The sequence below is a fragment of the Atta colombica genome, unplaced genomic scaffold (assembly GCF_001594045.1).
Source record: "Atta colombica isolate Treedump-2 unplaced genomic scaffold, Acol1.0 scaffold202, whole genome shotgun sequence".
Lineage (NCBI taxonomy): Eukaryota > Metazoa > Arthropoda > Insecta > Hymenoptera > Formicidae > Atta > Atta colombica.
The window spans coordinates 53,220-64,113 of NW_017259297.1; the positions used below are offsets into that span (position 1 = coordinate 53,220).

The window sequence follows — 10,894 nt, forward strand, 5'->3', positions numbered from 1 at the left end:
ATATGTATATATATATATATATATAAATAGTAAATCTGTCTTTCTAACTAAACTTCTTGTAGTTTTTTTATCTTTTTCTTTTCAACATGAAAAAAAAGATAAATCTTGCAAGAAGTTTAGTTAAAAAAAACAGACATAGTGTATCATTTTTAATAAACTTCCTCTTTAATTTTTAAAATTAATGTAATATTGATAAAGTAATATTGATAAAGAGAATTTTTATAAAATTATCATAGTAATTTCATATTAACCTGTGATAGAAGTGTATGTGGAAGATAGACCACCATCAAAATTGTCCCAGATAGTTTGATTCCTAGTTATAGCGAGGATCCATGTGTTGCCTAATCTAACCAGATTGGGCATTGCATATTGAGGCAGATTGTTGTTGACCGAAGCTGGATCGATCAAAGTGAGACCCAGTCGCATGTGTCCGCTCCATCCTCTCTCAGTCTTCTCGATCTCTACGAGAAAGATCTCCCCTGGCTGTAACGGTTTCTCGCTGAAGGCCACCGAATTGGCAAAGCTCGTAGTCCGTACCGCGACCGTGCTGTCCTCGCACAGGAGAATGTTCTCACCGTGGATGGAGTGGAACCTGGTCACTATTTTTCTAGACTCTTCGCTCATGATAGCACGACGTAGGAAAGTACACACACCCGAAGATGATCGCCCGCGTATAATTGCGTCGCATGCATTAGATGCATGCCTGATTAGTCTGTTCCTGTCAGATCACCGCGACACGAGCTGCTCCTATGATGCGCTGTCATCAAACGCAATTGCGCCTTCGCGATTCAAGGTTATCGCGAATCTGACTTCGCTAAGATACCGTTTTTTGCTATCGAAGCGGAACGAGTACTAAACAAAGAATTAGAATAACTACAGCAGTGATAGCGACAACAGTGCCGATCATAAGATCGTCGCGGAAGTATCACTGTTAGGTTAGGTTAGATTTTCGTTACGGAGGGATTGCGACGATCACGGGGATCTAAGAGATGCCGGTTTCACATGTTGACGCGGGCGATGATTTTAGCTGGGAATGATTCTGGAACTTTCCATGAGTTCCGTGTTTACGAAATTATGAACCACCACTACGGAGCAAATCACTATAGCGCTCATTCAGTTTGACCGTGTTCGACCCGGTTTGACCATCGCGTTTCGACATCATTGACCATGGAGTGAGGGAGTGATGGAGTATGGACTATGGATTATACGAGCGAGGCGTGTGTCACTGCGCGTGTGCGGACGATGACGTATGATAAACAGAGTATTTAAGATTTAAAAATGCGTTCCTATATTTCACGCATGATTATCTTTTTTTAATCTCAATTTTTCTCTAATACGGCTGGATTTTTCGCGTCCTGCACATTCTCTTTTTTTCGAAAAAAGGAATATCAAATAATCACCTGGGAAAAAAGTTTCATATATAATTATATATAAAATATGTCCATACCCATACAGCACAGAAAGATTGCAAAATAATTGCAGATATCTTATTGCAATATTGTAATATTTATTGTAATATTGCAAATAGATTGCGCAATGTATTTGCAACATTGCAAAGTCATAGCATCATAAAAATATCCGTCTTTAACAAGCTTGCGCTATAATGTCATAACAATGTTATAGCGCAATGTATTTTTGCAACTATTATTAAAAATAATTCTTTTGTTATTACTGAATATAATTTGAAATACAATTTGTGATATAAATTTAAAAATTGCAGAAAAAAATCTCAATCAATGTATATATTAATTTATATTATAATTATTATATTTTATACCTAATTGTAAATTGTATATGCAGGTATATATATTTTTTAAATTTTACATTTGTTTTTTATGTAGATATATATTTTATATTTTATAGAAGTATATGTCTGTTTTGTACATATTCTTAATTAATGAAACGGAAATAATAAGAAATTCCACGTATTTTATTTTATGTTCTTTGCAATATTCAAAGAATTTTTTAAAATCAAGTATTTCAAAAAATTATGAAAGTTGATAAAGTTTGAAAAATCTTGTCGCGCGTTGGCGACAACAAATGTTTCAACTAATACCAATAAGCTTACAACTCCTAATATGTTCATTGATTACCGCGTCACATTTTGTAGCGCGGCAACTGTTTTACGGTTTTAAGTTTGTAGAAGTCGGATTAAATCACTGGAAATAATTAACAATCACATAACGTGTTAATGATGTATGTTTCTACATGTGACAGCAATTCGTTACTCAAAAGGCCAAAATGTCTTTTAATATCTCTGGCTGATCAAAGTCTCGCTACAAATGCTTTGAAGCATTTGATGGATCAATTAGAAGAAAGAATAAAATTTTATAAATTGATCAGTTAGAAAACGCTTCAAAGCATTTGCAACATTACAATAAAAAATTGACAATATCTTTCTGTAACAACATTGACTGCGTTCAGCGGACTCAACAGTTGAGAGAGTTATTGATGTATTCGCTGTTATTGATACATTCTTTTAGATCATCTAATCAGCTAAATCTGGAAGAATACATCAATAGCAGCGAGCGCTCATTCAACTGTTGAGTCTAAAATGCTATAAGATTTTGTAAAATTTTACGTCGTAATCAGAAGACACAATAGTAGTGTATCTTGACTAAGTCAAGCGCAATGACACTACCGTGGTTCCTTATGTATTATATATTATTACGGGTATTATATTATATTACACGATATTATATTATATTACAATTCATAATATCTACAATATTACTGCGCAATCTGCAACATTTCTGTAATGTTATTGTAAATTTCTGTGCTGTATGGGAAATATATATAGGGTCCATATATATAGGGTCTTCTAATAGGGACGCTCGAAATTTATTAGATCATAGTAGCCATGTTATTAAAGTGACATCTGTCAAATTTGTTGTGAATTGTTTAGTAGTGTATGGCAAATCACCATGGAAGGTCATAGTGTTGAGCAACGTGTGTAAATCATAAAATTTTATTATCAATTTTATTATCAAAATCAATGCTCCGTTCGAGAAACGTTCCGCGCATTATGTGATTTTTCCTCGCCACAACCGTCCTGCCAAGTCGACTATTCGACGTTTGATGGCCAAATTCGAATCAATCGGTTCGATAAATAATCAACCAACACCAGTACGTCGCCGAAACACAAGGTCTGCTGAAAACATCGCTGCTGTGCGTGAGAGTGTACGGGAAAACCCGGCGATCAATTTCTCGTTCACAAGAACTTGGCCTTTCTGCGACTTCAACTTGGCGAATTTTGCTTCGGGACTTGGATCTGCATCCCTATAAAATGCAACTGACCCAGAAACTTAAAGTAAACGATCATAGACAACGCCGTGTGCTGATTGGGTTCTGGAGCAGTTGGAAGTTAACCCAAATTTTGCCAAACAAATCATCTTTAGCGATAAGGCCCATTTTTGGATGAATGGATATGTGACCAAGCAAAATTGTCGAATTTGAGACGATACCAATCCACGCGAGATACACCAGCTCCAAATGCATTCCGAGAAAGTCACTGTTTGATGCGGATTTTGGTCTGGCGGAATCATTGGTCCATACTTCTTCCAAAACGAAGCGGGCGTTGCCATAACCGTCAACGGTGAGCGCTACAGATCGATGATAAGCAACTTCTTGTGGCCTAAAATGGATGATATGGATACCGATAACATGTGTTCCAATAAGATGGCGCTACGTGCCACGCACCGCATGCCATGATGGACATTCTGCATAAGCGATTTGAGGACATGGTTATCTCGCGCGGCGGTGACGTGAACTGGCCACCGAGATCGTGCGATTTAACGCACGAGACTTCTTCCTTTAGACTTCTTCCTTTGGAGCTATCTTAAATCGCAAGTCTGTACGAATAAACCGTAAACAATTGATGCTCTCAAAGTCAACATAACAAACGCCATCCAGCAAATTCAGCCAGATTTATGCGAGAAAGTCATCGAAAATTGGACTGCCCGAATACGTATCCAAGCGAAGCCGCGGCGGACATTTGAGCGACGTTATATTCCATACTTAATGCTATAAAATATTCTTTCAAATAAAAAAAAAATTGAGTGGATATCTCACACACAACTTGTTTTATTTACATTTACATTTAAAAATTATTTACATTTAAAAATCGAGCGTCCTTGTTGAAAGACCCTTTATAACATTTTTTCCCGGGCAGTTACAACATTTATTGTATACGATTTATTGTATCTTGCTTTTTAAATACACAATCTCACAAAATATATACTTTCTAAAGATATATAAAGTATATGTAAGAATCATTTAATAATTTTTATATATTTGTTAAAGTAATAAAAATTAGCCTGAGATATGAACGATTCATATAAAGAGTTAATATTCGGTGAACAGCAAGGATAAAAAAAACGATACATCATGCGCTTTATTATTATGCGTAATACTTGTTCTACAATAGGATCGCAAGTTGTAAGCCGTAAGAAATTGACCAATCATTGATAATATGATAAAAATAATCGACTATGATTGAACAGACTTAAAACGAAACGCATTCAAAAGGTTTTATTTATTTGTGCGTTGATAAATGTGTGCAGGGCAGAGAACTCCTCGGATCTCTTTATCTTATATGGTAAGCTAATTAAGGGTTCGAAAAATTCATACGACAAAAACGTACAAATGAAATAGCGGTCGAAGAATGATAAAATGACATGTGGGAAACAGAATGTACCTCTAGATATTTTTTAAGTGATCCTTCGCATATACAGAACGTAAAAACATAAAAAGAGCGTATTTTATTTTTTTCAATGATATAATTAATATTCGTAAATACAGTATTTTATATCACAAAGAAAAAAATGTGACAAATTGTGGTGCCGTACTTATCTCATTAGATATTAACATGTTATTCATTTATTGTTTGCATATACCTCTTAAATAATAAATCCAATTTATATGAGAAATCTTGGGATCTGCGCAGTACACTAGAAGTTTTCCGGTTATTGGATAATTATCTTCCATTTCTCTTTTTCCATTATCTTTTAGTTGAACGATAATAGAGATCGCCTTGTAATATTGATTTATATTAATTTATATTGATTATATAATTTACATAATTTATATATTACATATTATTTTTATAATTTATATTGATTTATATTAATGTTGTAATAATTAATAAATTGTTTTATTAAACATTTTATCTTGGCAAAAATAAAGATAGCATCATAAGTCGATTATAAAGGAAAAGTGATAGAATCGTAAACAAAGAGACGAAAATTAAGAAGTAAATGCTTCTTTACATTTTATATTCAAATTTCGCTTTCTAGAAGCTTCATTTATATTTCTGTTGCTGTACCTTTAGGTTGCTATTACATGTGTCATACGACAAATTTTTCAACCTTACATGTTAATTGGCTGTAAGACAGAGAGAATTTTTTTGCTCTACAATCAAAAGGCTTGAAAAACTTATTGTTACAGAAACAGATTACATATAAAAAAACAGATGAATAATATTAGCCTTATGTAGTAATAGCATGTTCACGTTATAAAAAAAAAAACAGACCTTGACAGAAAGCAGAGAAAATTAATTAGTTAGCGTTTAGTGATTTTTTAATATAGTCCTTGCCTTTAGTTCTTCATTAAATCTAAATATAGGAACTAATCGTATTAAAGAACCACTAAGCGCTAACTGATTAGTTTTCTCTGCTGAACGCAGCCAATGGCATTCTGTACTGCTTATTACCAACGTGAATTCTGATTAATAGATAGATTGCTGCTTTTCTGCTTTTTACTTTTCTGTCAAGGGATGTATTCCGTTTCACGCATGATATGCACAAAGTATGCCATTCATTTATCCTTGTTTAATATTTGGTGAACAACAAAGATTAATGATGCATTATGCACATCATGCATAAAACGAAATACATCCAAAGTCTAAATCTACCCTTACATTCGATTTACGCTCCGATTTTTATTTTTGCTAGGGAGATCTGCTGTAATAATTAAATAATCTTGTAAAACATTGCTTTCTTTTTGTTATTAAAAATTCATCATATATGTTACGTATATGCTTAATAGTACTAAAAAAACGTATACCCGATGAGGATTAAAAAAGATGCTTATAAAATCAATAGAATTACCTGTTTTTGCTTCATTTTGTCCAACGATGTCGATGTTACGAAAACTTCGGGATCGTCCAAGATAAGCTCAAAAGATTTGATTTCTCTAAATATATTCTTGAAGAGTATAGAAGCTGGTGCATTGGCAGCAATTGTATATGGCCCTTGAGGTTTCGGCAACGAATACGTACCAATGAGAGGAAATCTGTAAACAATTTAAACAAAACACATTCTGTATATTTGGCTTATTTAATAATGCAGCAATCAGCATGACAGGTTAATCCTTTGATGTCTAAATTATTTCAAATGAATAAAAAAACCAATCAGTATTTCATTTTCAGTTTTATACAATTAGTTAATCTAACATGAATAAAAAAATTTCTCTTCATTATTTCAAAGAATTTATGGAAATCTCGAAAATATATTGGATCAGTACAAAAGTGTCCGATTTATTATTCAAATTCGGCTGCTATTTTTGTTAAAAGTAAAATAAAATCTAAATCTTATTCTATCTGATAAGAGAATTTAAGAATCTATTTTTTTAAATTGTGATTGAGAGCAATCAAAATTAAAATATTTATTTTATTTTATTTGCAACAACTCAGTAACAAAAGATCGTAGGAACATTTAAAAAAAATGTTTTGTAGAGAAAGCTTCAAGCTTTTTTTATAAAGTTGAAAATTTTCTCAACAAATTTTTTTTGGGCACGCTACAGACCTACAAAGTGAAAACAAATTTTTCATTTTTTTCAGCTTCTAGTTTTCTACATGTAAAAATTACAAAACTCATATGAAACTTAAAAGATATAGTAATCATTCGAAAGTAGAGATTCAAGCTTTAAAATTCCTTTTTTAAATTTAAATTTTGTTTATTTTTAAAATTGTAGCTATTTAAACTTTGAATAAATTAAATAAACTTTAATAAATTGGACCCGAATTTTTACACTGATGACAATTATCGATTTTAATCGCGTACAGATTCGACTGTTTAAAGTATTATATGCTATTACTAAATTAGTAACATATAACGTTGAATCTAATTCGACATAAAATCGTAAAGGATTAATTTTAATTGTGAATTAACATACACAAATTCGCCGGCAATCTCAGATGTGGCTGTCAAAGTAGCAGAGACATTTTCGACGTCGCAGGGTTCGTAAGTTACGTCGAATGATGTACTTTTCAACGCCGGCACCTCGATGTCTTTCGAAATCGTAAAGCATTCATTATTCACCTGGAATATGTGAGAAGAAGATTTTTCCGATTGTTATAGCAAAAGAAGAAGAAACATAGCTTTATGCTCACCTTGATAGTGAATATTGCAGTGTTCTCGGCATGATTGATTATGTTCAGGGAAAAAGTGACAGAACTACCGAGCATCGCATCAACGCGCGTCGTTTTCTCTGGTGGTGCTGGTATCGCTCGCAATCGCAGCTCGTAGGGAAACAATCCGAGTTCCTCGCAGTTGACGTTCAAAGCTACCGTAATTTCCTCGGCGGAATGTAAAGGGTGGTACTTGATTCTGATATTTTCCTATTATATTCACAGAAATCGTTATTGTCACTGTTATTGTTTGTTGGCCACATTAAATTTATTCTGTTTATAAATTGCGAACATAATTCCTTAATTATTATAACTCTTTACGGTTTATACAATACGGTAGCCTATTGTATAATTCTTCAAGCATTCGAATGATTATAATCGATAAATGATACTTTTGGAATTTTTATCAAATTTGTCTGAGTAATAAAAATTCTTTAATTTATGTTAGATTACCCAGTTAGATAAAATTGAGGATGAAATATCGAAATTCGATTTTTGTTTATATTTTTAACTTGCTGCGTATTAATAATAGTAAAAATCTGACTGATAAAGATAAATCAGAAAAAGAATTATTTTTTATCAAAGTTAATCTTGATATTTAATAATTTCATAATTAAATGAAATCAAATTAAGTTAATTTAATAATCATTATTAAATTTATCAATAATTTATGATTAATATTTTCAATTTTCAATCGCGTTTAAAGTCCGACAAATGTGGAATTGGCGCGTAATTTGTAGGATTTAAAAATATATTTGCAAATTTACATAAATATTAAGTAAATTTATATATAAATATTACATATAAATATTATTAAGCATTCTTTTTAAGATTCTTTTCGATCAAAAATATGATTTTTAACTGTGTCTATTTGATTGCAATGTATTATTATAAATAAAATTCAATAACTAACGCTGCATAATGGTGCTACGAGCTTTGGTACGTCTTGAATTGTGATGCAGGGATGCTGACATTTTGCCGTATATGTTACGTGCTGCTTCTTAAATGGATTATCAAGTTTTAAAGCATGGCACACCGGAGATCGTACCACAGTGATCAGTTTAATCGATTCGATCTCTTGTGGTCTTGTAATATCATACTGGAGTTCATAAAATTGATATTCGCCCTCTTCGTTAGTGAATGTTACCTATGCATACGTAGTTTTAAATATTTTGCAAAATATAATTTTACATTAAAACACGGATTAGAAACAGTTATAAAATTGTTATTTTGAAAGTCCTATTTGTTAAAACTGAAAAAAAGTTTTTTACGTCATTTGTGTTTTCCGACAATAATTTATCAATATAAAATACCTTAAAATTATATTTTGATTCTTTGTAGGAATAAAACTCTGCGCGATAATCTCGTTGGCCATTTGCTGGAATGTCTATCTTGCTGTTGCCGACAAAAGTGAACATTTCGACATTCTAAAAAGCAAATTAAGAAAAAAATTTTAGAATTATTTCACAGTTCTTCTGTCTCTCGTAAATCTTTTAAACCTCGACGGGCTCTTTGCCGTTCATATTCTCAATTTGGCATTCGAATCGTTGTTGTTTACTGAGCCAATTGTAAACAGATAATAATTCAGTGTATTTTGTCTTTGCCGGAAATTGACGTGTAATCCTTTGGAGAACTTGTGGAGGTAGACTAAGCCCTCGAAGACAGTACACTAAAGAACCTTTGTCATCCGGCAGTTTTAGAAGCAACGTACTCTGAAATAGTTTATGGAAATATTACATTCCTTGATTTGTTATTTTTACGTTAAAATTATAAATGTTCTATGTTATTATGGAATTATATGATTATTTTAAAAGAAATTAACCAAGTTCTGTTTTAATTACTTCGTGAAGATTGTTCTCGCCATTCATGACTAGAGGGGCATAGGTGATTGTACAGGTAGTAGATTTTTTCAAAGGATCGTATGAGACCTCGTCGATGAAAAAATATTCACCGGTGACCTCCGGTTTCAAAGTTGTGATATCGTTTTCGACGTTCAGAGACTTCATTATTTTCTCGCGAACGCGACACGAGAAGAATAGAGTGTCGATCGGATCAGGCAGTTTGCAGCTAGCTCCAGTAATTCTTAAGCCGAGATCTCTATATTTTTCAATCTCAAGCGTTGCCTGAGAATATAATAAATTATATCTTTTATTAAATGACTATATCTCATATGCTCAATTACAGTTTCAATTATTTGTTGCATGCGTTTAAAATTAATATCAGATTTATAATATAATAATATAAATTATGATAAAATTTGTATATATATATGTATATATATGTACATTAGAGATCTTTTTAAAATAATAATTATACCGTTATTTTATCGAAATGAATATTAAGACAATTTTTTAAATAAATATGACAAGTACTCTAGAATATATGTCAAGCACATACATAACAGTTCTGTTGTTCTAAGTTCTGAGGGGAAAAGTTCTCTCAGAAAGTTAAATATGATGTAGAAATATGGCAAGAAGCACAGTGTATTGCTTAAACTACTTTTATGTTTGGCGTATATTGTAGGAGTAAGGAACGAGATTCTCGCCGAAAATCAAGCATTTCGTGTGCATAGATATAAAGATAGAAGTTGTATACGCTCACATTGCCCTCGATCAAACTATCATGCCGAATAGGTTGGAAACTGACAATGAAATTGACGTCCATACCAGGAGAGCAATAGCCAGTTGCAGGAGCGATGTTAAAGTCTTCGGGCAATTTCAACGTGTTCCACTTGAATCTGGAAATTGATATGTCATACATCATCATATGCCATTATTGACATTAAACTAATAAAAACATAATAATGTGAATTACATAATAACAAGAATTCCCTTTTAAATACCGGAGAAAAGAATCATTATAAAAAATAAAGAATGCTTATATTGGGTTGTCCGGAAAGTTCGTGCCGATTTTGAAGGAAAATTTAAATGCAGAAGATTTAAATTTTAATATACATTTATTAAATTTAAATCTTTTGCAGCACGAACTTTTCAGACAACTCAATACAATAAAAATATTATTTTAGATCTTAAATGTGAGAACAATCGATAAATATTGGAATATCGATTGAAGCTCTTTAATGCTTAAATAATTCAATATGAATCATATATTGGGTTGTCCGAAAAGTTCGCGCCGCAAAAGATTTAAATTTAATAAATTTAATAAATGAAATTAAAAATTTAAATCTTCTGCGTTTCAATTTTCCAAATCGGCACGAACTTTCCGAACAACCCAATATATACTATATATGTACATGCATATATATATATATCATATTTGTAGTCATTCGAACTGTGCGCCAAATTGATTTTCTGGACTTATATATAAACGTAATTAAACTACTGTAATAATATCACGAATTAAATTAAATTGATAAGCAATTTTTAATAATTCGCTGCTCAATCAGACATTATATTGGAAAGATGTTAATTTGCTGAAAAATTGAAAATAATTTATTAAAATAATTTATTAAAAAAATTTATTGCG

The 10,894-nt window shown here is 31.9% G+C and overlaps 1 protein-coding gene across 1 annotated transcript in view; it reads right to left on the bottom strand.

Annotated features, from left to right (window-relative positions):
- LOC108687215 (hydrocephalus-inducing protein) overlaps nucleotides 1-10,894 on the bottom strand; it is a 48,595-nt gene that overhangs the window by 1,297 nt on the left and 36,404 nt on the right. Inside the window, exons 15-21 of the mRNA XM_018192872.1 lie at nucleotides 10,010-10,145; nucleotides 8,908-9,120; nucleotides 8,722-8,835; nucleotides 8,322-8,555; nucleotides 7,391-7,618; nucleotides 7,174-7,319; nucleotides 252-607 (exon numbers count right to left, since the gene is read on the bottom strand). Of these exons, the coding sequence (XP_018048361.1) occupies nucleotides 252-607; nucleotides 7,174-7,319; nucleotides 7,391-7,618; nucleotides 8,322-8,555; nucleotides 8,722-8,835; nucleotides 8,908-9,120; nucleotides 10,010-10,145 (1,427 nt within the window). The remainder of the gene's footprint in view (nucleotides 1-251; nucleotides 608-7,173; nucleotides 7,320-7,390; nucleotides 7,619-8,321; nucleotides 8,556-8,721; nucleotides 8,836-8,907; nucleotides 9,121-10,009; nucleotides 10,146-10,894) is intronic.